General features: G+C 43.2%; 1 protein-coding gene across 14 annotated transcripts; it reads right to left on the reverse strand.

The window, feature by feature from the left end:
- Positions 1–783: 783 nt before the first annotated feature.
- On the reverse strand, positions 784–26,519 carry LOC110538118 (zinc finger protein 646). 14 transcript variants are annotated; one of them, XM_036938150.2, is made up of 7 exons: positions 26,075–26,519; positions 12,164–14,950; positions 11,551–11,625; positions 10,247–11,362; positions 8,216–9,123; positions 3,207–3,593; positions 784–3,085 (listed from the first exon to the last, which is right to left on the reverse strand). In XM_036938150.2, exons 2-7 carry the CDS (start codon positions 14,752–14,754, stop codon positions 2,607–2,609), a joined length of 5,556 nt encoding a protein of 1,851 aa, XP_036794045.2. In that variant the 5' UTR covers positions 14,755–14,950; positions 26,075–26,519; the 3' UTR covers positions 784–2,606. The 14 variants fall into 14 exon arrangements, 10 of the variants coding, with proteins under 10 accessions (XP_036794045.2, XP_036794048.2, XP_036794047.2 ...); XM_036938153.2 differs by having other exon boundaries at positions 3,181–3,593; XM_036938152.2 differs by lacking the exon at positions 11,551–11,625.
- Between the last annotated feature and the right edge of the window lie 570 nt (positions 26,520–27,089).

The following is a 27,089-nucleotide window of genomic DNA, read 5'->3' on the forward strand; positions in this document are numbered from 1 at the left end:
CCCCCACTACCCCCTCATGGCTGTACACCCAGACTCTGTCTATATCCCAAATGGCACCCTATTCCCTACACACTGGGCAAAATCTGGTTGAATCAATGTTGTTTCCACATCATTGAATTCACATTAGTTGACAACTAAACCAAATGTAAATTAAAACTGGATGTTGAAATGACGTCTGTGCCCAGTGGGATGGACCCTCGTCGAAAGTTGTGCACTGTAGGAAAAAGGGTGCCATTTGGGAATCTGTAGTGCCCCCCTCATGGCATCAACAAAACACCAGGGACACAAGGCCCTAGACAGTGATGAATGGCTTCCTCTGACTGGACTCTCAGGACAGTCACAGTCCTTGTTCCCCAGGGGGACTTGCCTTGATGCTAGACTCCTCTGCTCTCCCATGGTACATGGGGCTTGGGTCACATCCATCATTCCGAAAGGACATGTACATTGGGAAACGGATGTGGGATTCACTGCAGACTGCTCAGGTAAACTGACTGATAGAGCACAAACGAACAAAGCCTTAGGGATCATGAAGGTGAATATATGTGTTCTATTTTCTATGACAAACCTTCCTGACTGAAGGGAATGCACTGTCATAGAAAAGAGCCCCCAAAACAGGCTTACTTTAAACCTGCTTTTAATAGAAATTAAATACTCTAGGACTTTTGGAAATATTGAAGCAACCTTCAAAGAAATTGTGACTGTTATTAAAAACACATAAAAAAAACACGGTTAAAAAATACATAAAGTGTGAGGAGCTGAAGGACAATTGTGATTCACAACACATTTTTCCAGCTATTTATTTTCAGTACTCAGCATTAGGGATAATAATATGGACAAGTTTTGTTAAGAAATTAATTATCAAAACATAGTTTATAAAAGTGTATAGTAAGCATTACATATATACTTGAAACAAAAAGTAAGAACTTGAAATTAATACTTGTTCAAAGCAATTCTTTCTAAACTAGGTTCAAAAGTGTCCATTTTGTATATATATTTTTTTTTTTATAGGTTTAACTCAAATATAAATGTGGTCTAGTTTTATCACATTACTACTAAATCAATTCACTGTGACTTTATTTCACTTACTAGCAGTTCTCCCAGTAAAATATGTACACAGAGCTTTGAATAGTTGAATATAACAAGTGTATAAGGAAATACTCACTAATGAATGAATACAAAGGTTACAATACAAGAGTAACAAACTGAACATAATAAACGCGCTAAACTTTTACAAGTTATGTTTGTAAGTGTGGTTTCTTTTCTTTTGTGTGTGTGTGTGTGTGTGTGAAACAGAAGTGTCCAGTCTGAGTTGAGGGAAGACAGTGGCATCACTCAAAAGGCAAACATGTCAACAATAATCCTTAATCTTCCTTAAACTTCATATGGCAATCAAAACACACATAGCAGCTCCCTGTTTGTTGTACAAAGGAAACTTAAGGAAGTACAGTCAATTTAATGTGTCAGAGTCCTTCATCCTTGACTCCATGTCAATTATACATACATGATGAATAGTCAGGGGTATGTGTAAGGACAAGGGGTGGTTACAACACTTCTCCTAAACTGAGAGATCCTAAAACTAGCATTTATGTTACAAATGCTGCTACAAATAAGCATACTATAATGATTTATAAAAGCTGCAATGTTAATAATACAGTCATAATTACGATACGTGATAAAAACCAAACGCCGACAGCGGCCTAACGATATACATTTCTTTACTTTTATCCGTAAAAAAAAAAAAAAAAAACATCTACACGCGCTTGCTGGTTTAGGCGTAGTGTTGAACATATTGGTGCCAAGAGCCATTTTGAAATAATGGGAGGAATACAGAAATGCCAGAAAGTAGCAACCCATTAAGAGCATTGTCGTCATCTGCAGAACAATAAAGGTTTGAAGCTCATCTTCGTGCTGCAAGAAACACACAAGTTAGAAAACAATTAGAACCTCACAAGAGAGCAATACACACTCAGGTCAGTTCTATATTACAGAAATGTGACATCTCCAACCACTACATTCACCATTAAAACTACATTTTTTTACAATGTCAAAGTACATCTACTCTTTAATCCAACATATTGCGGATACGTTTAAAATCCATGATTTACTCTTCAATACTGTATGACACAACAAAAGCCACACATGATTTTTTAAAATGTATCTAGGCAAGTCAGTTAAGCACAAATTCTTATTTGCAAGCAAAGGCTTCATTGAAGATTAACAGATGGGATGTTATGATGTGTAGCAGTCAAAAAGGAACAATCCACAAAACCTTAATATTGAAGGTTTTTTACCAGTAATCCTGGTGTACCATTGCAGGCGGAAGGGTTGTTGTCCCCTAGCAAAGGCTACCGAGTGAATGCAGCAAGCACAGCTAACTAATTGGGTGGGATGAAGGCAGATGGGTGAAGATTTTGCAACCCGTGTCCTAACCAGTGTAGATATCGTCCATGTCTAGTCCACTTTTCCCCCTTGTCTGGGGTTGCATGCAGGGCCTTGAGTGTCTAGACCACGTATCCTGCTCTATGAAAATCACAGTCTATAACAAGAGGGAGATGGTGGTGAAGGAGTGTGAAGAGAAGTTTTGGCACCTCCAGAACCTTGGCATTTCAATGCTTCCCCTTTCCCCAACCCCACCCATACTTTGTAGAGATATGGGTCTGAGGCAGAGCCAAGAGGGTGGCACTGGTAGCAGCCACAGACACATTGGTGCGCACAGGGCGCACTGAGCTGCCCCAATGCAACTTCATGTGGTGGCGCAGGTTGGACTTGCTGGAGAAGCGCTTGTCACACTGCTGGCAGGAGAAGGGTTTCTCCTTGGTGTGGATGCGCCGGTGGATTATGAGCTGGGTGGACACGCGGAAGGACTTTCCGCACTCCGGGCACTCGTAGCGCTTGGTCTCCGTATGGATGCGCTGGTGGTTCTTGAGGGCGTTCAGATTGTGAAACTCCTTTTGACAGGAGGTGCAGAAATAAGCGCCAGTCTTGTGGATGGTCTTGTGGTTGAGGAGGGAGCTGGCGTGGCGGTAGGCACGGCCACACTGGTCACAGACGTGCGACTTGGCCCCCCCACCAATTACCGGTTTACCTGAAAATGTAAACGTTGAACTTGTATTAAACCAAACCTCCAGAAACCTTTTGGCTTTTCAATGTAAATCACAGCAGCACTTTCCCTTCCCCCACCTATAGAAATGGGCCTGAGCGCATACCCAGGAAACTGGAAGGAGCTGAGCCGCTCCAATGCAACTTCATGTGGTGACGTAGGTTGGACTTGCTAGAGAAGCGTTTGGTGCATTGCTGGCAGGAGAAGGGCTTCTCCTGGGTGTGAATGCGCCGGTGGACGATGAGTTGGCTAGGCGCACGGAAGGCCTTTCCACAATCTGAGCACCGGTGGCGTTTGACCTCAGTGTGGATGCGCCGATGGGTCTTGAGAGCCATCAGGTTGGAGAACTCCTTCTGACAAGAGCTGCAGAAATAGGCGCCTGTCTTGTGGATGTTCTTGTGGTTCTGGAGGGATCCGGCATGGCGGTAACCACGGCCGCACTGGTCGCAGACATGCGACTTGGGTGGTCTCCCTGCGCCAATTGGTGGATGACCTGAAAATGTAAAATGTAGGAATTGTGTCATGCCATAATTCTGATATTTCGTTTGTATACACATTAATGCTGGCTTCACATGCTCGTGGGAAATGGGGAAACTGGGAAGTCATATGCTCGACATGGTTGTGTTCAAGTGCTATTGAAGTTGGAACAATTCTTAATGAAGTAAACTAGCTTACTTAACATCAACAATATGGTCAGACTAGCTACATTATACATACTGATAAGATTGTAATTGTCAATAACAGATTTGCTGTCAAAGGTGAAGGGTCAGTGGTGAAACGTCAACTTGGTAGCAAAAATGTCTCTGAGTTTCCGTCTTGTAATTCCGACATTGACAGTCCTTCAAGTGAAACTAAACGCTTCTGATAACTGTGACAGCATGTAAACGTTGCATTAGAAACAGCTTCAGCCATGGGGGGGAAAAAAGTCATTCTTCAACAATTGAAAGTGCATTCCGTAACATTGCCACATGGACATAGATCTTGATATGTCACGGTAGTAATAAATGAATACTATTAATCGAGACAAAAATAAAAATAACTGTCAGAGTGGCATGTCCTGGCCACCCTCAGTGTATACAAAATTTGTCTTCTTGATTCAATATTGGATGTAGTTTTCGGAAGTTGAAATATTGTCTCTACAAAATAATATTTTGGACTTAATAATATTCTTCAAAATCAGAGAGGGAGTCAAAATATTACTGAAATGTTAAAGACGGCACATTTAACAATAAATTGTTTATTTCGGGCAATTCACCGGAGCCTTTTCAATATGTCAATCAAACCATTGGGCAAATCAAATGGGCCTTCCCTACGCTGATGGTGTACTGAGCCTGGAGTCAAATGATGAGGCTACTTGTGTTGTAAATGTCACTCTCCCACTGTACACAGCAGGTATATATGGGTTTATTATGCATTTCCACTAGCTACCAGTATTTAATATGGTCGTTTACATAGTTTAACTGTACCTTGAATTTGGTCAAAGAAACTGATGCCTCAATTTGGTAACAAATGTAAAGCTACAGTTAATTATATTCAACACGGGTGGATCTTTATTAAGCACAAACTATCATGCATATATAAAAGACGAAATGTACATGAAAACAAAACAAATATGGCACAGATCAGAGTTACATGTGTAGGATTAAGGGTGAGAGATTTGTATCTTCAATATCTGGGTTAGTTTCATCTTCATGGTGACAAATACACACAAATTGGGAGTCATATTGCAACGTTGATGATTCTACAGCCCTTAGGACAATTTACTCAAAAAACAAATTTTCTTTGGTTTCTCCCAGTACTTGAGTGTTCCCAAACTAAAATATTTGATTTATTTAGTTATTTGGAGCAGACACTTGTTAGTTTAGCATGCTAATCCAAGAGTCCACACTAATCAATTGAACGTCCAAAAACACACTTAACCACCATGCAGAAACTCCATTCCAACGTGTATAGTGACCATATCACTCTTGAACAATGTATTATAATAGAAATGCTTCTGTGGTTGCTAGACGTTGGCATCAGCTCAGATTCCATCTGGACACTGGCGTTAGCGTGCTAAGCTAACTAGCAGCAAATATGCACTCTCAAACTTGTCTGGGTTGACAAAAAAAAAAAAAACCTACGTGGATCAATGAAGTTGGTCTAAATATCACTGGAAAAACTAAAGAAATTAGTTTTGGGAGGATATTCTTCTTCTTCCAAGGATGAAAGAACTCCAAACCTATTTGGCTGGTTATAAAATAAAAGGTATATTTTCAACAACCACATTGTAAACTTGATATCATTTTGTGATTTTTATGTGTTGCATAAAACTCAATATTCTAGCATCAAGATAATGGAATTCATTCAAACATTGCACCTTAAAGATTATATATAGATGCATTAGTGTCCATTTTTTAAATGTATCGTTTGTGGACTAACATGAGCAAATGACATTTTCAGAGGTCTAATCCTCTAGGGCTGTGTTTATACAGGCAGCATTATTCTGATCTTTTTGTTCACTAATTAGATCAGCTCTGAATAAGATCTGATGTGATTGGTCAAAAGAACAATTAGTCAAAAAAAATATCAGCATTGGGCTGCCTGTGTGTACACAGCCTAGGTAAGGTGTATGATGAGGGCACCCGTCTTTCTAGAGGCAACAAGGTAAATCACATTATCAAACTTCATCCTCAGTCTGCATCATTTGCTTAAAGATCTGCAATTGTATACCCTCCTTCCTTACATTCCAACGGGTCAATTATTTGGCCCCTCAACTAGACACATTAATTTGACCAATTCACTGAAGTGAAAATGTTCAAGCTAAGTCTTTAACAAGGTTGAGTTAACGAAGTTGATTTCGCCTTCATCACAGATTAAAAATTGCCTGTGTGAAAACAGGTTGATTATTAAAACACTTAACACTTTCAAAAGTACATGAAAAGTGAGGAGTGAAAGGACAATGGATTCACAACAATGTTCTTCACTAGTTTTCCAGCTATTTATTTTCAAATACTCAGCATTAGGGGTTATAATATGGACAGGTTTTGTTAAGAAATTAATTATCAAAACAGCTTATAAAACTGTATAGTAAGCATTACATATATGTATGAAACAAAGTTAGAACTGAAAATGATTCATTATAGTTGTTCAAACCAATCCTTTCTAATCCAACCGTAATGATGGTTGGAAGTGTCCACTTTTAACCAATTCTGGAGAAAACGCAAGAGTTCCATTAAAATATAGTTAGTTGTCCCGTGGTCTAGTTATCACATTGCTCTTAAAAATCACTTCACTGTCACTTTATATTTCACTTACTAGCACCAGCTCTCCCAGTAAAAGGTGTTCACACAGAGCTTTGAATAGTCCAAACGCAATTAAATAAAAAGAAATACTAATAAATACAAGGGTTACGATAAGGTATAACAAAATCTTAAGAGAATGAGGTCTGAATGCACAAACAATTCAAAGTCATCCCCTTTGAGTGTGAGTTTTTTTGTGAAACAGAAGGAAGTCCAGTCTGACTTGAGGGGAGACGGTCACAACATCACTTGTAAGGCAAACATTTCGGAAATATTTCCTTCGTCTTCATACTGCAATCAAAACACACATTATACAAGTTCCCTGTTTATTGTGCAAGGGACTGATTATTATTATTATTATTATTTTTAAACCATAACAAATTGAGACAACATGGAGGAGTACTGTCACAAGTGTTCTTTGGGAGTCCTTCATACTCGACTCCATGCCAATTATACATACAGGATGAGTAGTCAGGGGTAAGTGTAAGGAAAGGGGTGGTAACAACAAAGCTCCTAAAGTGTTATTATAAATAAATGCATTCTACAATGATCTGTTTTATAAAAGTTGAACTGTAAATAATACAGTCAGAAGTACGATTACGATACAGGATAAAATCAAAATGCCGGCATGGGCCTAACAATATACATTTTTCTTTTAAAAACAACTTATTGTCTATACATGTTAACTCGTTAGGCGCAGTGTTGAAAATATGGGTGCCCAGAAACATTATTTATTTATTTTTTTAAAGAGGAAAACACAAATGTGATGCCAGAAAGAAGCAACCGATAAAGAGCATTGCTGTCATCTGCAGAAAAATAAGGTTTGAAGCTCATCTTCGTGCTGCAAGAAACACACAAGTTAGAAAACGATTAGAACCTCACAAGAGAGCAATACACCCTCAGGTTAGTTCTATATTACAGAAATGTGACATCTCCAACCACTACATTCACCGTTAAAAACTACATTTTTACAATGTCAAAGTACATCTCAACTATTTGTTCCAACATATTGCTCACTTCAGAGATACTGTTTGAAATACATGTTCTTACTGGTTAAGATGTTTTGTATAACAGGACAAAGGTCGCATGCAAAGGCTTTATCCAAAAATCAACAGATATGGAATGGGATGTCGTGATGTGCAATGCATTCAAACTGCAAAAAGATGCCACACAAAAAAACCTTAACATTGGTCAAATTCATCAATGTGGTTGACTTGGTGAGCGTCACGCCACACTCTTGGCATGGCATCAGGATGTTGTTCCTATTGTGACCCGTTTGTTATGACTTCATTGACACTGGGCTTAACGGTCAATAAAACACTGAGAAATCTAGAATTGTCTACGGTGTAACATGCAACGGGGAGCTATGACAACAGTATATCATTAAGGTTTCTAAAGGGCCGAACAGAGAAGTCTAGCACACATCCTACACTCAGTGAGCAGTAATCCATGTGTACCATTACAGGTGAATGGGTTCTTGTCCCCTAGCAAAGGCCATCGAGTGAATGCAAGCAAGAGTAGCCATGCTGGTTGGGATGAAGGGGACGCTTTCGCAACCAGACTGTCTTAACCAGTGTAGAGGTCGTCCATGCCAAGTCAGTCCTCTCCCCCTCCCTTGTCTAAGGTTGCATGCAGGGCCTGTGTGTCTAAAACACATAACCTGCTCTGTGAAAATCTAAAGACAAACCTCACACTCTACAACAAGAGGGAGATGGTGGTGAATGAGATGGGGACTAAGTTTTGGCAGCTCTAAAACCTTGGCATTTCAATGCATCTCACACGAGCACGCACCCCCCCCCCCCCCATACTTATAGAAATGGGCCCGAGGGCATACCCAAGAAGCTGGCAGCGCCCATGGCCATGGTAGGGGGCGCTGAGCTGCTCCAGTGCACCTTCTGGTGGTGGCGCAGGTTGGACTTGCTGGAGAAGCGCTTGTCGCACTGCTGGCAGGAAAAGGGCTTTTCCTTGGTGTGGATGCGCCTGTGGCAGATGAGCTGGGTGGACACACGGAAGGACTTTCCACAGTCGGGGCACTGGAAACGTTTGGGCTCAGTGTGAATACGCCGGTGGTTCTTGAGGGACATCAGGTTGGGAAACTCCTTCTGACAGGAGTTACAGAAGTAGGCGCCTGTTTTGTGACTGTTTTTGTGGTTAAGGAGGGAGCTGGCGTGGAGGTAGGTGCGGCCGCACTGGTTGCAGACGTGCGACTTGGTCCCCGTCGCCCCACGGCTCCTGCTGCCACTGGGGCCTTGGAAGGACAGGGAGTTCATTTTGGGTAGTCCATTGGGGTCCAGTCCTTGGGCCTGCAACAACGTGAGATCCAGGCCGGAGCCCCAGCTAAGGCCTGAGCTCCCGCCCCCGGATGTGCCCCCAGAGGCTCCCCCAGCCCTGGTCTGTGTCTGCTGGGGGGGCCTGGGGGCTTGGCCGTGGGAGATCTCCTGGTGGAGCCGGAAGCTGGCCTGGCTGGGGAAGCTGCGCTGGCAGGGGCCACAAGTGAGCTCCCTCTCCTTTAGGTGGACGCGACGGTGGCTGTTGAGCTGGGAGGAGACACGGAAAGCCTTGCCGCATTCTGGGCAGCGGTGACGCCGTATCTCTGAATGAATGCGCCGGTGGTTCTTGAGGGCCAGGAGGTTGGAATAGGTCTTGAGGCACACGGCACAGTGGTAAATGCCGATGGTGTGGGTGTTTTTGTGGTTGAGAAGGGAGCTGGCATGGGCGTAGGAGCGGCCACACTGGTCACATCTGTGGAGAGACAGAAGAGAAGAAGAAATTAGTAACTGCTTGCGGTCCTTTTTCACTAATCTAATTGGCTGGTTACCACTTTTCCATTAGATACAACTTTAATATATTTATATATCCATCTAAAAATAATTTGTACAGGTATATGATCTGGAATCCGGCTTAAAGCTTTGGAGATGACTAAAAGTGGTTTACCATGTCCTGCAAGAAGAAATAGTCAATTTATACACATAATAAAAGGGGAACACATTTTGGTGGAAACAAGGGGAAAAAATATGGACTGTCCTTAATCAAATAATTGAAAACTAATTTGAGTCTTGGAAGGTATGTGTGGCTCCCTGCACATTTGGATACAACAATTCCATATCACACTTTTCATAGTTATTGAAATTATTCTGGCTTTCACCAACTGTGGTGAAATATGTTGGCTTGGTGCAGATTACCCCCCCCCCCCCGCCCAAAATAACTAATTTACAACAAAGCATGTGCAGTGTAGCAAGCTCCAAATACTTACTGTGGATCTAAGTCTAAGGATAGGCCCATGCCCTTTATCAATGTAGTCTTCACTGTAATATCAGCAAAAAAACCAACAAGAACCTTCTCACTTCTATGGTCTTTTACCATTTTAACCAGCTTTTGTGCCATGACTTTGTCAAACAAAGAAGCCCACTAAACTAGGTTTACACTATCAACAACCTAAAAAAATTACAATGTACCTATAAAAAGAGACAGGGAAGCACAAACAAAAGGAGCACTACAATTCAAACAAGTACAAGGAACACACAAAATCATAAATCTTACTTATACTACGTCAGCTGCTTTGAATTGGTATCAATTAATGTCAGTATTCTTTGTAAAAGCAGAAAATAAAACATCCAACTGAACAATCAAATCAATTCTGATGCATAGTAGCCTACGAAACGAATGTATATCTAACTGAAAGCAAAAGGGGGGACTTATCTGGTCTCCACTAATCAATCTGTCCAAACTTCAGAAATAGCCGAATTCCGGTGCACGTATGGTCCCAAGGAAGCCGGATTGGAGATCATATACCTGTAATAGACATGTAGAAACCTATGATCTTCACTATTTTCACTTCAAGAATCACAAACAGACGAAAACTCACGTGTACCGGCACTCTTCTCCCCCTGTCGTGCTTGCAGTGGCCATCCTCCTGCCCTCCTTGCCTACCTGGTTCTCCCCGCAGCGGTGCCTCGCCAGGCCTGACCTCCCCTGGAAGCTCTTCCCACAGCTGGTGCAGCCAAAGCGTGTGTGGCCCTCCTCATGGACCTTCTGGTGATTGCGGAGGAATCTGGCTAGCCGGAACGCTTTCCCGCAGTGGTGGCAGATGTGCCTCTTCTTCTGCGTGTGGATGCGCATGTGGTTGCGCAGCGCCATGTAGTTGGAGTACGGCTTGTCGCAGTAGGTGCAAGTAAAAGTGCCTGTCTTGTGTGTGTGCTTGTGGTTCAGCAGGCTGCTGGCATGTTTGTAAGAGCAGTTGCAGATGTCACAGCTGTAGGGGCGTTCATCTGGCACAAGGTCAGCCCCATCGATGCTGAGGCTTGAGCTGTTGAGGGAGGCCGAGGACGAAGGGAGCTGCTGAGCAGGGCAGTCATGTGCAGCCAGATCGTCTGCAGTAGCGAAACCCTCGCAGCACCCATCACACTCGTAATCCATTTGAGCAACAGCTCCTGCAGCCCCCTTGCAGAGCTGTGCAGAGTGGTGGGTGGTCAGCTGCTTTTGGGTACGGAATCCTTTGCCACATTCCTGGCAAGTGTGCTTCTTGAGGGCAAAATGAAGACGCAGATGGTTTTTCATGGCCAGGCGGTTGGGGTAAGTGGAGTTGCAAACATTGCAGTGATACTCGCCAATTTTGTGAAGATTCTTGTGATTGGCCAAGCTGCCTGCATGACGATAGCTCCGTCCGCACTCATCACAGGCGAAGGGTCTTCGTCCCCCTTCTTGTAGATCAAAATTCTGAGCCCTTGAAGTACCAGCCTCTGAGTAGGGTTGCTTGAAGCCTTGTTGTTGTCCATACTTGACTTCCCCCATGCCAGGGTTCTGGGATTTGGACGATTCTCCTCTCATGGCCTGCATGCCAGAGGGTCCTCCTTGATACCTCCCATTGCCTAGTTTTGCGAGCTGGGCGTGAGCCTTTGCTCTGTGTTCTTCATGGAGCCGAAGGTGGTTTTCCAGCTGCTTCTGGATCTTGAAGGCCTTCCCACACTCCTCACACTTGTGCCTGTAAAATAAAGTGAGGACCAAATTAAAAGATGGGTTAGGAACTGGTAAACACTCCTTGCGCCTATTCCACGATCTGCCAGCCATTCAACTCGCTCCTGACATCATGAATGGACAGCCTACTGGCTGAACGGGCACTAGCTACGTTTAGTAATGATGATAAAAGCACATTTGGGTAAGGTTATTTACCATTCAAGTAAAGCCATCGTTTCGGAATCGGGTGCCACTTGGGGACCGCTTCTCCCTGTGCCAGCGGCAGCCTTGCTGTAGCAAGCCAATAAAGGGAAATCACCAGTCAGAAATACATTTTACGTTTAGAATGGATTCAAAGATGTCATGGCCTGGCCATTTCTTGGGTTCCTCAGGGTTGCTTAAGGGGTGTTTTGTTTTTAATTAGCTTTACAGATTGGACTGTAGCACAGAGTAGACTCTTACATTCAATGACAATGTTGTTCGTTTTCCAGCTGTGCCGCTGTACAGTGAGGGAAAAGCGGTGTGTTTTCTTCAACAAAATCGAATGCCTATTTTTTACATCGATGCGGAGACCCCGATAGGAAAATTTATTATTCTTACTCATATCTAGAATTATTACAATAAAAAAATAATGCATCTCATTATTTCAGAGAAAATAAAGACCAATCCATGAAGGTACTGTACAATCCTGATTTTAGTGTAAAATGTCCTATTGATGTCAATTTGAAATTTGGACCAAATTCAAGCAATGCAAACAGATCTTATGTTATTAATAGGCCCACAAAGACAAACAAGTCTCAATGGGGAAAAGCATCAAACAAAAGCTTACCTTTTTAAATCAAAGTGGGTCCTCTGGTGGTTCTTAAGGGCCAGCAGGTTGTAGTAGCGCTTCTGGCAGACAAGGCATCTGAAGACTCCGGTCTTGTGAGATTTCTTGTGGTTGAGCAGGGAGCAAGGGTGCCTGTAGCCCCTTCCACACTGGTCACATTTGTGGGGTCGATCCTCCGAATCTGGCATCTGTTGTCTACGGTCCTGTCCTCCCATATCACGACTGCCTCCAGGTCCTCCAACTCCGCCACCACTAACTCCATCTCCGCCAGTCATCCCTTTAGCTCCATTCAATCCTTCTTTGCTCAGCACTCCTCCTCTTCCCTTACCAGGACACAGGTGAGTGATCAGGTGATGGCGATCAGCAAAGAACATGCCACAGTCAACGCAAATGTGATTCCTCCCATCACCATCCATTTTGCCATTAGTATTTGTAGGATCGGCCCCCATGCTCTGCGCTGCTGCATCGGACCTTTGTGGCCCATGAATCAGTTGGTGGTTTAACAGGTCTTGCTTTCTGGAGAAGCTCTGGCCACAGGTGCTGCAGATAATCCTCCAATCTGCCTCACCGTTAGGAGAAAGCACTGAAGTCCCAGGCCCTGTGGGATTGTTAGCATGGCTGCGCAGATGGCTCCTCAGGGCCCTGAGGCTGGCATAATGGTTCCCACACACCGAGCACTGGTACACTTCACCATCATCTTCATCTTCTTTATTCATCCTTTTCCCCCCTCCTTGGGCATGGGACTGAGAACCATACTGAGAGCGCTGTCCATTGCTCTCTTTCACATTTCCTCCACCTGAAGGGAGAGCAGCGCCTCCAGGACTGTTGAAGCTACTCATGTTTCCCATGAATCCATTGGACATCCCCTGGTTCTGTCGCCGTTGGGGGCACATGTGAGACTTGATGCCAGAGATGTCCCCATACATTTCTCCACAGTCAGTGCACATATGTCTATCAGCCTGGCGGTGGTTCTGGGGAAGAGGGGAGTGCCCAGAGTTGCTCTGGGCAAGGGAGCCATCAAATCGATCATGGAACTCCAGTGAATCCAAACCACTGCTGTGGCCACCATCAGGTACAAAGTGAGCAGCGTCACCAAGATTTCCAGGTAGGGAGATAGGGGTGGTTGCGCCGCTCCCCTCCTGCACATAACTATTCTGAGAGTCAAGTGTCAGGGGTTCCGAGGAGAGCCAGTCGCCTTCAGTGTTGAGGGATGATTGGTTGGATGTTCTTCCCTTATGGCTGCGGAGGTGGCTATGCAAGGCAGCCAAATGCGGATACTGCTTGCAGCAGATGGTGCACTGGTAGAGGCCAGTCTGGTGGGAGCGCTTGTGGTTGACCAGGCTTCCAGCATGGCGGTAGCTTTTCCCACAATCCTGACACTTGAAACGACGTTCACCATCATCAGAAGAAGATTGCGCTCTCTCTCCAGATGGAGATGGGTTAGAGTTAGAGCCAATCCCATCAGTGTTCAGGATACCATCCTGACCATGGGAGCCTGGGTGGGGGTCATGGGTCAGGTAATGAACTTTGAGACTCTCCAGATCAGGATGCCCAGCCCCACAGTATGCACAAGTGTAAATGGGGTTATTGACAGGAGGGCCAAGCATTGGGTCAAAGGGTCCACGTTTATCATTTGGCAAATGAGGAAGCGGCAGAGGGTCACCCAGGGCAGGTGTGTATGCTGGGGAGCGGACAGCGCTGAGATTGTGCGGCATTATCCCAGGGAAACTACGGGCAAGACCCAGTGAAGAGGAGGCTGCATTATGCAATAGGATGTGCTCCTGGAAGTCACTCTTGTTGGGCAAAGCTACCTGGCACAGGTGGCAGAAGCAGTTAGACGCATCATCGGTTTGGGGAGCAGACGAACGCTGATCAGTCACAGAATCATGTATGTTGTTGTTAACCATCGATGCTCCAGGAGTCTTAAACTTTGAGTGGGTTCGCTCATGGCCGTTGAGAGCAGCCAGGTTGTTGAACTGCTTGTAACAGACGGTGCACTTGAACGCCCCCTCCTGGTGACATTTCTTGTGATTAACCAGGCTGCCATGGTGGCGGTAGGTCCTATCACACTGATCGCATTTGAATGGGCGATCCCAGGCATCATCAGTTACAGGTGACTTCTTATGATCATCTGGGTCATGTGACATCACACCATGACCCATTCCACTGTTGTTCAGGTGATTGCGGGCAAAGCCATCAGACAGGTCCTGTGCAAGACCATAGTTCCTCTCATCATGTCCGTCTTCAGCGCCTTCGTCACCGCCGTCTTCCTCTGCCTGGGCACTGCTTGGGGATAGTGTGTGGATACGGAGGTGGTTCTTCAGAGCCACAGCATTGGGCAGGGTTCTGGTGCAGACTGGGCACTGAAAGGAACCCACTTCATGGGATTTCTTATGGTTGGCCAGGCTGCCAGCATGCTTATAGATGCGGCCACATTGCTCACACTCAAACCTGCCATTCTCTTCTTGCTGGTAGTGAGCCTTCATGTGTTCTAACAGACTAGGGGTACTGGGGCAAACCATATCACACTCTTTACAGGGGAAACCCTTAACACGGCTCATATCATGCATTGCCATAGTATGCGTATACATTTAAGGAAGGGGAAATCAAGTCTCAAGATAATCAACAAAGCAGACAAGGGGAAAAGAGAGAGTCTTAGCTCTTGGATTCTGTGGTGTCAGCCATTTTCTTCCCGGAGCTGAAGAAAGTCTTCTTTCAGCCATTCAATGCCACCTTGTCAGGGCAGCACCAGAAGGATTTGAACACGGAGCAGGCAATGGAAGAGCACTGTTGAAATAGGAAAAACATTAAAAAAAGGGGGCATTTAATCATTTAGAAGAGACTCAAACCAGAAACGACTAGACATACTGTACATCTAGCCATTTGCACAGTCAATGTGGAAAGGTTATCTATTCTATACTGCAAGTAATATGACAAAGAACACCTTAATTGAAATAATAATGGTCTGGCAAAAGCAAACACAGGCTACAAATCCCCCACATCAGACATTCAGACCAATTAACTGTTCCTAACATTGAAACTCTACCTATCAAGGGTGCTGGGCAGGGTAAATCTAGCACACCTACATGTAAAGAGCAAGAACACACACAGGATTTTTTTACCGTTCGCCAGCCGAGAATAATTTGCAATTCTTATCAGTGTCGGCAGACAATCTCTTTGTGTACACAGAGCAAAAACCTCGAAGTCATCAGCCACAAAGCCTTAAAATACTACAAACCAGAAGAAGGCAGTAGCGTTGTTTGGCAATGCCTGTCTGTGTGTGTTGCTTAGTTTATGGACTAGATTCCAATGTTAGCTAGCTAGCTGCGCGGATGTTGCTATTTTGTAGAAGGCCCTTGTTGATACTAGCCAGATGGCCACAGCTAGATAACTACCTAACAAGATGAAACAATTCAATTCACTCTCCATAATCCCATACGGCCAGTGCCAGCCCATAGCCAAATGTTTAGCCAACCAGCGCAACATAGCTAGCTAGCTCAGGACACTGTATTAACCCGGCAGCTAACACAGGAAGCTGTTTCATGGAAAATAATCCATTGTGATTAAATTAGAATATCAATACTAGCAATACTGGTTAGCTAGCTTGGGGGAAGTATTTAGTGTTGTGTGCATTGCATCTGTGTACTTAACTAGCTACCATCCCATAGCCTACATTGCAAATGAAGTGTGATTGGCTCATCCATGGATGTACAGAGAAATTGCAATTTTTTGCCCTTTTTGTTATCACTCCTGTTGACTTCCCCATGTGGGGGTTCGTGCTCTCTGATTGGCTCAAAATCAAGTCAAATTTTATTGGTCACATACAAGTGTTTAGCAGATGTTATTGCGGGTCTAGCGAAATGCTTGTGCTTCTAGTTCCGACAGCGCAGCAATATCTAACAAGTAATTCACAACATATACCCAATACACACAAATCTAAGTAAAGGAATGGAATTAAGACAATATAAATGTATGGACGAGCAATGTCAGAGCAGCATAGACTAAGATACAGTATAATAGTATAGAATACAGTATATACATGAGATGAGTAATGCAAGATATGTAAAAATGATTAAAGTGACTAGGGTTCCAATTATAAAAGTGACCAATGACTTCAAGTCTGTATATAGGCAGTAGCCTTTGTGTGCTAGTGATGGCTATTTAACAGTCTGATGGCATCACTACTCTGGACGGCTCTGACTTAGAATACGTGGACAACTACAAATACCTAGGTGTCTGGTTAGACTGTAAATTCTCCTTCCAGACCCACATCAAACATCTCCAATCCAAAGTTAAATATAGAATTGGCTTCCTATTTCGCAACAAAGCACCCTTCACTCATGCTGCCAAACATACCCTTGTAAAACTGACCATCCTACCAATCCTCGACTTCGGCAATGTAATTTACAAAATAGCCTCCAATACCCTACTCAACAAATTGGATGCAGTCTATTACAGTGCCATCCGTTTTGTCACCAAAGCCCCATATACTACCCACCATTGCGACCTGTACGCTCTCGTTGGCTGGCCCTCGCATCATACTCGTCGCCAAACCCACTGGCTCCATGTCATCTACAAGTCCCTCCTTATCTCAGCTCGCTGGTCACCATAGCATCACCCACCTGTAGCACGCAGGTATCTCTCTCTATCTCTATATCTCTCTGGTCACCCCCAAAACCAATTTTTCCTTTGGCCGCCTCTCCTTCCAGTTCTCTGCTGGCAATGACTGGAACGAACTACAAACATTTCTGAAACTGGAAACACGTATCTCCCTCACTAGCTTTAAGCACCAGCTGTCAGAGCAGCTCACAGATTACTGCACCTGTACATAGCCCATCTATACTTTAGCCCAAAAAACGACCTCTTTCCCTACTGCATTTATTTTATTTTATTTATTTAGCTTTTTATTTATTTATTTTGCTCCTTTGCACCCCATTATTTTTATTTCTACTTTGCACATTCTTCCACTGCAAATCTACCATTCCAGTGTTTTACTTGCTATATTGTATTTACTTTGCCACCATGTTCTTTTTTTGCCTTTACCTCCCTTATCTCACCTCATTTGCTCACGTCATATATATAGACTTGTTTCTACTGTGTTTGTTTTACTCCATGTGTAACTCTGTGTTGTTGTATGTGTCGAACTGCTTTGCTTTATCTTGGCCAGGTCGCAATTGTAAATGAGAACTTGCCTACCTGGTTAAATAAAAAGGTGAAAAAAAATACAAATAATAAAGATAGAAGCTGTTTTTCCAGTCGCTCGGTCCCAGCTTCGATTCACCTGTACTGACCTCCTGTGGTTGAAGAGGCGCTTCAATGCCTCTTCAGCCATTTCAGTGTCCGTGAGGTAATACGCCGAGGAACTTAAAACTTTCCACTTTCTCCACTGTCCCGTCGATGTGGATAGGGGGTGCTCGATCATCTGTTTCCTGAAGTCCACAATCATATCCTTTGTTTTGTTTACGTTGAGTGAGAGGTTATTTTCCTGGCACCACACTCCGAGTGCCCTCACCTCTCGTCGTTGTTGGTAATCAAGCCTACTACTGTTGTGTCGTCTGCAAACTTGATGATTGAATTGGAGGTGTGCTTGGCCACGCAGTCATGGGTGAACAGAGTACAGGAGGGGGATGAGTATGCGGGGCCCCAGTGTTGAGAACCAGCAAAGTGGAAGTGTTGTTTCCTACCTTCACCACCTGGGGGCAGCCCGTCAGGAAGTCCAGGACCCAAATGCACAAGGTGGTGTTCAGACCCAGGGCCTCGAGCTTGGAGGGTGTTATGGTGTTGAATGCTGAGCTATAGTAAATGAACAGCATTCTTATATAGCTATTCCTCTTGTGCGGATGGGATAGGGTAGTGTGATGGCGATTGCATCGTCTATGGACCTATGGGGGCGGTAGGCAAATTGAAGTGGGTCAAGGGTGACAGGTAAGGTGGAGGTGATATGATCCTTGACTAGTCTCTCAAAGCACTTCATGACGACAGAAGTGAGTGCAATGGGGCGATAGTCATTTAGTTCAGTTACCTTTGCATTCTTGGGTACAGGAACAATGGTGGCCATCTTGAAGCATGTGGGGACAGCAGACTGGGATAGGGAAATTGAATATGTCCATAAACACACCAGCTAGCTGGTCCGCGCATGCTCTGAGGATGCAGCTTGGGATGACATCTGGGCTGGCAGCCTTGCAAGGGTTAATGTCTTACTCACGTCAGCCACGGAGGAGAGCCCTCAGTAGAGGGCTGCGTCGGTGGCGCTGTGTTATCCTCAAAGTGGGCAAAGAACGTGTTTAGCTTGTCCGGAAGCAAGACATCAGTGTCCGCGACGTGGCTCGTTTTCCTTTTGTCGTCCTTGATTGTCTGTAGACCGTGCCACATGCATCTCCTGTCTGAGCCGTTGAATTGTGACTCCACTTTGTTTCTATACTGAAGTTTTGCCTGTTTGATTCCCTTACTGTTTGTGTTCTGCCATATTCCCAGGCATCTTGCCATAGTTAAATGCGGTGGTTCGTGCTTTCAGTGTTGTGCAAATGCTGCCATCTATCCACGGTTCCTGGTTGGGGTAGGTTTTAAAGTTGTTGGCCACTGACGAGCATTGCGATTCTACAAGTAGAAACGGCAGGTCCGTCGCTACCGGGTCAGCATGCAGCAGGTACCGCTTTTGTTCTAGCAAGAGAAGGAACCGCCTCTCACTGTGGTACCTACCTATCGGCAGTCTGATTCTCTGCATTTCATGCTTAATGGTCCTGAAATTTAGGTTGTCCAGAAACAATGGCCCAATCCCAAATTGGCCCCTATACACTTGTGGAGATCTGATTTGATAGGAGTACTGTAAGTAACATGGCAATAGCTCCACTTTGGCCTTTGATAGACCAGGGGGAAGTTTCACCATATTTCTTGTGCCAATCAAATCTTCTCAGATCTCCACAAGTGCATTGGGATTGGGCCAACCCCTAGCCCCATTTCCCCTAGACCAGGGCCACACGCCTACAGGGTCCAGAGGCTGCTGGTTCTTTTCTACCTGATAATTACATACACAGTGTCCCAGGTCAAAATCAGTCCCTTATTAGAGGGAAACAATGGCTTTGAAGGTCCAGAGCTTAGTTTGAGGTCCCTAGACCCAGTACTGCTGCTTTTGTAAATTATTCCCTTCTAATCAGGGACTGATTTAGACCTGGTACACCATGTGTATGCAATGAATTATCAGGTCGAACAGAAAACCAGCAGTAGTCCTGACCTCAAAGTTTAAAAAAAATGATATCACTGCCCTAGACACAGATCTAAGAGGCAATATCTACCAAGAGATTGCCATATTTCCTCCACCTGTTCAATCCTCTCAGATCACGTGTCCAGGATAGGGGTCGAAAACAGGTGGCCCACGGGCCAATGGGGGGGGCTAAATTGTGTTCAATTTGCATTGAAAATCATTATGATCCGTCACCCCGTCAATCTGCTCTTCCAAAAACACTCCAGCTGAATCTAGTTGCCTACCCCATCACTTGGTCCACAGGCGAATACAGCGATAAGCAGACCAAGTGGGGAGTTTTTGTATCAAGATCTATGAAAGTGTGTGGATTTGGTCAACAAAAAAATGTGATTGCTAATTTGCTAAGTGAGGCTTATTTGATTGAAAAGAAGTTTCATAATGTTTAGGTTGTTACGAATGTAGTGATAACTGAATGAAACTGTATCTAGTTGTTTGTTTCAATCACGCATATCTGCCCTCTCATTGGCTAGAACGGTCCCACCTGATCTCTCCCCCCCCTCCACCCACCTTTCTGACAACAACTGCCATTGTTAGGGCTGAAACAAGACTCATTGTATAGAGTCTCTTACAGGGCTTTAGAGATTTGAATTCTACCAGAAAGTCAATCATTATTCTTAAAGCCCTAATGTAGTCTTTGGAATTGTATTTTTAAATCCACCACTGTATGTCTCGAAATCATCAGTCTGATCATGTAGGCGTTGGGAAACAAATTGGACGACTTTTACATACACAGCCCTGAAAGGCTGATAGGATGGTCTAGAGCCCACCCACCCACATCAGATGAACAGTCATTGGTCTATTAAACTCAGATCACATTGTGACATCATGTTGTGGGCCAAAAGTTCCATCCCACCTGAACAGGGTGAAATTCCAGGCTTTTTAATTTTTTTATAAACAGCTCTTAAACAAAAGGGGCATTATCACAATTTCTGTGTTATTTTGACCTACGTGGAAATATAAATGGGGAAAAAAAAGGAAAATCTCATCTTCAACTGCACTACCCTTTTAACATTCAACACTTATGCTTTGTGGGGTAAAAATACAGTGCCTTGCGAAAGTATTCGGCCCCCTTGAACTTTGCGACCTTTTGCCACATTTCAGGCTTCAAACGTAAAGATATAAAACTGTATTTTTTTGTGAAGAATCAACAACAAGTGGGACACAATCATGAAGTGGAACGACATTTATTGGATATTTCAAACTTTTTTAACAAATCAAAAACTGAAAAATTGGGCGTGCTAAATTATTCAGCCCCTTTACTTTCAGTGCAGCAAACTCTCTCCAGAAGTTCAGTGAGAATCTCTGAATGATCCAATGTTGACCTAAATGACTAATGATGATAAATACAATCCACCTGTGTGTAATCAAGTCTCCGTATAAATGCACCTGCACTGTGATAGTCTCAGAGGTCCGTTAAAAGCGCAGAGAGCATCATGAAGAACAAGAAACACACCAGGCAGGTCCGAGATACTGTTGTGAAGAAGTTTAAAGCCGGATTTGGATACAAAAATATTTCCCAAGCTTTAAACATCCCAAGGAGCACTGTGCAAGTGATAATATTGAAATGGAAGGAGTATCAGACCACTGCAAATCTACCAAGACCTGGCCGTCCCTCTAAACTTTCAGCTCATACAAGGAGAAGACTGATCAGAGATGCAGCCAAGAGGCTCATGATCACTCTGGATGAACTGCAGAGATCTACAGCTGAGGTGGGAGACTCTGTCCATAGGACAACAATCAGTCATATATTGCACAAATCTGGCCTTTATGGAAGAGTGGCAAGAAGAAAGCCATTTCTTAAGATATCCATAAAAAGTGTTGTTTAAAGTTTGCCACAAGCCACCTGGAAGACACACCAAACATGTGGAAGAAGGTGCTCTGGTCAGATGAAACCAAAATTGAACTTTTTGGCAACAATGCAAAACGTTATGTTTGGCGTAAAAGCAACACAGCTCATAACCCTGAACACACCATCTCCACTGTCAAACATGGTGGTGGCAGCATCATGGTTTGGGCCAGCTTTTCTTCAGCAGGGACAGGGAAGATGGTTAAAATTGATGGGAAGATGGATGGAGCCAAATACAGGACCATTCTGGAAGAAAACCTGATGGAGTCTGCAAAAGACCTGAGACTGGGACGGAGATTTGTCTTCCAACAAGACAATGATCCAAAACATAAAGCAAAATCTACAATGGAATGGTTCAAAAATAAACATATCCAGGTGTTAGAATGGCCAAGTCAAAGTCCAGACCTGAATCCAATCGAGAATCTGTGGAAAGAACTGAAAACTGCTGTTCACAAATGCTCTCCATCCAACCTCACTGAGCTCGAGCTGTTTTGCAAGGAGGAATGAGAAAAAATTTGAGTCTCTCGATGTGCAAAACTGATAGAGACATACCCCAAGCGACTTACAGCTGTAATCGCAGCAAAAGGTGGCGCTACAAAGTATTAACTTAAGGGGGCTGAATAATTTTGCACGCTCAATTTTTCAGTTTTTGGTTTGTTTAAAAAGTTTGAAATATCCAATAAATGTCGTTCCACTTCATGATTGTGTCCCACTTGTTGTTGATTCTTCACAAAAAAATAGTTTTATATCTTTATGTTTGAAGCCTGAAATGTGGCAAAAGGTCGCAAAGTTCAAGGGGGCCGAATACTTTCGCAAGGCACTGTACATGATCAGTTCAAAACCTCAAAATATGTTGTCTTACATTTATAGAATGTATTGCTTTATGTTTTGCCAATGTTTGATGAATAATACATTTGTTAAAATTAACCTATATTTTATGCATACATATGATTTATCATCTACTGCCAATTGTCAGTGCGGATTCAAAGTCTTAGTATTTGGGCATATGTGCTAAATAAAGGCTTGTGTTGTGACAACTTTTAGACATGGCTTTAGTTTTATTAGATGTGGCACGTTTGCAGCTTGTGTTCGCTTCCAGGCTGTCCAATGTGTCGTGTGCCAAGTTCTTCCTGCAGAATCTTGAGAACCACACACCTATAGTTTTTACATTTACAGCACAAAAGACAATATAAAGGTTTGTGGAATACTTCCATTTCACAATTTCACATTGTGAAAAATCAATGTAAGCTCTGTGATATCATCCAAATTTGAGAAGTTGGCCCTAAAACAAGCTAATGCAAGATTGATATTGCAGTTGCACACAACATTCAAATAATAAATAAAAAAAATGTAAATGGTCAAATGTCACATTGGTCATTTTCAGTAACATAGGCCTGGTAGTCTAATATAGGCTCAATCCACTATTCTAGAGCCTTCCACCATTCCCCCCCCAACCTATATTTGAATAAGGCATCCTATTCCAGAATGGCTTATTGACATTGGCCTACCAGTATTTGTTCCTGTAGTCAAGTGACCTCAACAGAACATACTTTATACCTGCATGGGTTAGTCTTAGAGCTCTAATGTTAAAGTGAAAGCCTCATAACCTCTGGGAAGGTACCCTGACCCAGGGGCTCTGATGCCAGGCCATCTGGGTGTGCTCTAACATCACAAAAAGCACTTCCTTGGGTTGTCGGTCATCTGTTGTTTACACTTTGAAGCATATAGACTCAGCAAAACAATAAAATGTCCTCTCACTGTCAACGGTGTTCATTTTCAGCAAACTTAGCATGTGTAAATATTTGTATGAACAAAACAAGATTCAACAAGACAAACTGAACAAGTTCCACAGATGTGACTAACAGAAATGGAATAATGTGTCCATGAACAAAGGGGGTGTCAAAATCAAAAGTAACAGTCAGTATCTGGTGTGGCCACCAGCTGCATTAAGTACTGCAGTGCATATCCTTCTCATGGACTGCACCAGATTTGCCAGTACTTGTTGTGAGATGTTACCCTACTCTTCCACCAAGGCTCCTGCTCCAACAAGTCCCAGACGTGGATTGAGATCCGGGCTCTTTGCTGGCCATGGCAGAACGCTGACATTCCTGTCTTGCAGGAAATCACACACAGAACGAACAGTATGGCTGGTGGCATGCTGGAAGGTCATGTCAGGATGAGCCTGCAGGAAGGGTACCACATGCGGGATTCCTGTAACGCACAGCATTGAGATTGCCTGCAATGACAACAAGCTCAGTCCGATGATGCTGTGACACACCGCCCCAGACCATGACGGACCCGCCACCTCCAAATCGATCCCGCTCCAGAGTACAGGCCTCGGTGTAACGCTCATTCTTTCAACAAGAAACACGAATCCGACCATCACCCCTGGTGAGACAAAACCGCAACTCGTCAGTGAAGAGAACTTTTTGCCAGTCCTGTGTGGTCCAGCGACGGTGGGTTTGTGCCCATAGGCGACGTTGTTGCCGGTGACGTCTGGTGAAGACTTGCCTTACAACATGCCTACAAGCCCCCAGTGCAGCCTCTTTCAGCCTATTGCGGACAGTCTGAGCACCGATGACGGGATTGTGTATTCCTGGTGTAACTCAGGCAGTTGTTATTGCCATCCTGTACCTGTCCCGCAGGTGTGATGTTCGGATGTACCGATCCTGTGCAGGCGTCGTTACACGTGGTCTGCCACTGCGAGGATGATCAGCTGTACGTCCTGTCTCCCTGGAGCGCCATCTTAGGCGTCTCACAGTACAGACATTGCAATATTGCCCTGGCTACATCTGCAGTCCTCATGCCTCCTTGCAGCATGCCTAAGGCACGTTCACACAGATGAGCGGGGACATTGGGCATCTTTCTTTTGGTGTTATTCAGAGTCAGTAGAAAGGCCTCTTCTGTGTCCTAAGTTTTCATAACTGTAACCTTAATTGCCTACCATCTGTAAGCTGTTAGTGTCTAAATGACTGTGAATTTTTTAGGAATTATCTTTGAAAGACAGGGTCCTGAAAAAGGTCTGTTTTTTTTGTTGCTGAGTTTATATATTCATTGCTGAGCTGGGCCCAGGTTGGAATAAATGCATATGTCTACTCAAATGATAGCAGGGTGGGAGGATTTAGATTTATATAGAAACACACAGCGAGCAAGGCATGAGAATTAAAAGCTTGATTGCTTAATTTATAGGATGCAACAACAACAAACATCACAATGGGCCCACGGTGTAAAAAGTGAATTCATAAATCTCTGGCCTGTAGAAGCCAGGGTTTCTGGTTCTCTCTGGGGATGAAAATGTAATGTGAATGTTCACACTTAAGCTCGATTGGCCATTATCAAACGTGGTGTAAATGATGCAAGTAGAATAATTATTAATACATAAGAGACAGAAATGGGGAGGTGAAGCATAAACAAGTTTGGAATAATTTTACCTTTACTGACTAATTCCCATTTGCAACTAAATGCAAACAGAAAAATATATATTTACACTGTCTAACTGTAATATAATTAACTAACTAGTGTGCACAAAAGTAGTTAGCCTAGCAAACAAGCTAAACTAATTTGATAGCAGAAGGAAATCAAACTATTTTAAACAGTGAAATCACAAACACCTTTACCGTGCAAAAACGGTAAAGTTTTTTGCAGGATACTGTAAACAGCCTGAGGGCAAGGAACCACAAAGAAAAAAAGAATATGAATATACATATTTCAGATAGCTGTACATACACCGTTCAGCTAGGTTAATATCTTTACAATTACTTTCTGTGTGACTCGATGTTTACACGTGCATTGTTTTGATTGAGAGCTCGGGGTCTGGAGCACATTTCAACAAATAACGTTTTTCTTTCATAATAGGGAGGCCCAAGAGCCTGTAATTCAAAATCATTTTAATAAAGTATAATCTGACTTCGTGGTGGGAGGCGATTCTAAAGTGCTCCCTGACCTTGGCTTGTCTTTCCACTGAGTTCACACAGCGTAAATTTTTCAGGACAAAAGCTGGGCATCTTTACCGCCGATCCGCGAGACATTCCGTGCTCTTTTCCATCGAACGACTCCCCAAATTAGGCAACGTCAAGGCCGGAGGACCGAGAAAGCATAAACTATAAGACATTTTAATCATAAATGCATAGTTAACTGAAACATCGAGTTATTCAATGTTAAAATATAACGTTTATACGCGTTACCCCAAAATAACAAAAACGACTAAATTTCCATAAATTGCTTTCTTAGAAGCTATTTGCAACTAGCTAGTACACTAGCCGCATTTTAGATAGCTGTGCAAACATTAGCCTGTTAGCTGGGTCAAGTCGTGAAAATACATTACTTCGGATCATATACATGCATAGTATTATTTTTATACAAGTGTAGCTAAATGTGAGACATTACTTCCCCTTAAGGGGCATTTAACCTGGCCAACTATCAAACTAATGTAATAATCTGCACCGACCTAACAAAATAGCTAGCGCGGCCGCCTAGCTAAGTAACGTTACACCCCCCCACGATGCTAAAAAAAAATACAAGGAAAACGGAAGTCGTTAACTCTACATTTTGCAAGCTCAAAGAAATTGATGCGCACACTGCATAAATGTTTGTATATTCCCTTGTTATATACACAGACCATATTATTTCAGGGGTAATTAATGCCTAAGCAAGCCAAATAACCGTGGCACGCAAAGGTTAGCTTGCTGGCTAACGTGCGCTAGCCTAGAACCAACAAAGATCTCGACAAATACACTCTGGCCCATTGATGGAAAACATTTTTTTTTTTTTTTTTTTTTAAATACGTTTTACGCACTCGACTTACCCGTTTAATGACGTTCTTTGCACCAGAGAGAATGATGCCGAATCCAAAAACCGCAGCATTTGCGTTCTCATTTAGGAGACTTGTTATTTTTTTCAGATCAACAACCGACTTTGGTTCTTCGGTCATTTTTTTCTCCTCGGATTCAACATACTTCCTGCTAGCTAGCGGTGTGAAGCGGAGACATACGTACTTTTGCGCGTCATCATGCGCAGAATAACATTTTAGTCTGCATCAAACACCTATCTTTTTTAAACAAATTACTTTGTTGCATACTGTACTGCATTTTGCTCTCCAGAAACTATAACTTGTCCATTTAGCTCCGGCGCCCTCAATCGTGTTGTTAATCAAAATCAGACAAACGTCCACAGTTGGTGCAGGAGCTGCTCAGAATAGATTTCCGTGAAAACAGCCTTTGCTTCGTGGATCATGAAGGAAATGACATTCTGAGGTCACTATGTCTATATGATATTGTAAATTACTATAATCGTTTATTTCATGGTTTGTGAGTGATAGTATAATACCCCAAAATGATTTAGTTTATTAGATTGCAACACTTGGTAACCTATAGTTGATTTTCTCAGGCTGTCCAATGTGCTTCACATTGTGATCTGTGATCTAATCTGTTTTTTATTAGCCTGTTCCAAATATAGTTTGAATTGATTCACATGCAACATTATTGCATGTAAAATAGAATCACGTGTATCAGTTTACAATTCACAGCCATCCAATACATTTTATGCCATTGTGTTAGTGAGTCTATTAGTATTTCTAAGGCATATATATTTCTTGGCCCACAGATGTAGCCTTCCTAACCGTCATTCAAAGCAATTGCAGTCATTTATGATGGTTCAATCAGTGACATTAATCTCTGATCCATGAGATTTCTATTTTTGCTTTGAAAATGTATAGTTACCTAGGAGCCTGGAGGTAACCACATAAGCCTGATTATAGGATACTGCATTTGAGTAAAATATTTATCATAATTTGTTTTATTATTATTATTATTGTATATCAT

The sequence above is a fragment of the Oncorhynchus mykiss genome, chromosome 12 (assembly GCF_057628025.1).
Source record: "Oncorhynchus mykiss isolate SJ-2025 chromosome 12, ASM5762802v1, whole genome shotgun sequence".
Lineage (NCBI taxonomy): Eukaryota > Metazoa > Chordata > Actinopteri > Salmoniformes > Salmonidae > Oncorhynchus > Oncorhynchus mykiss.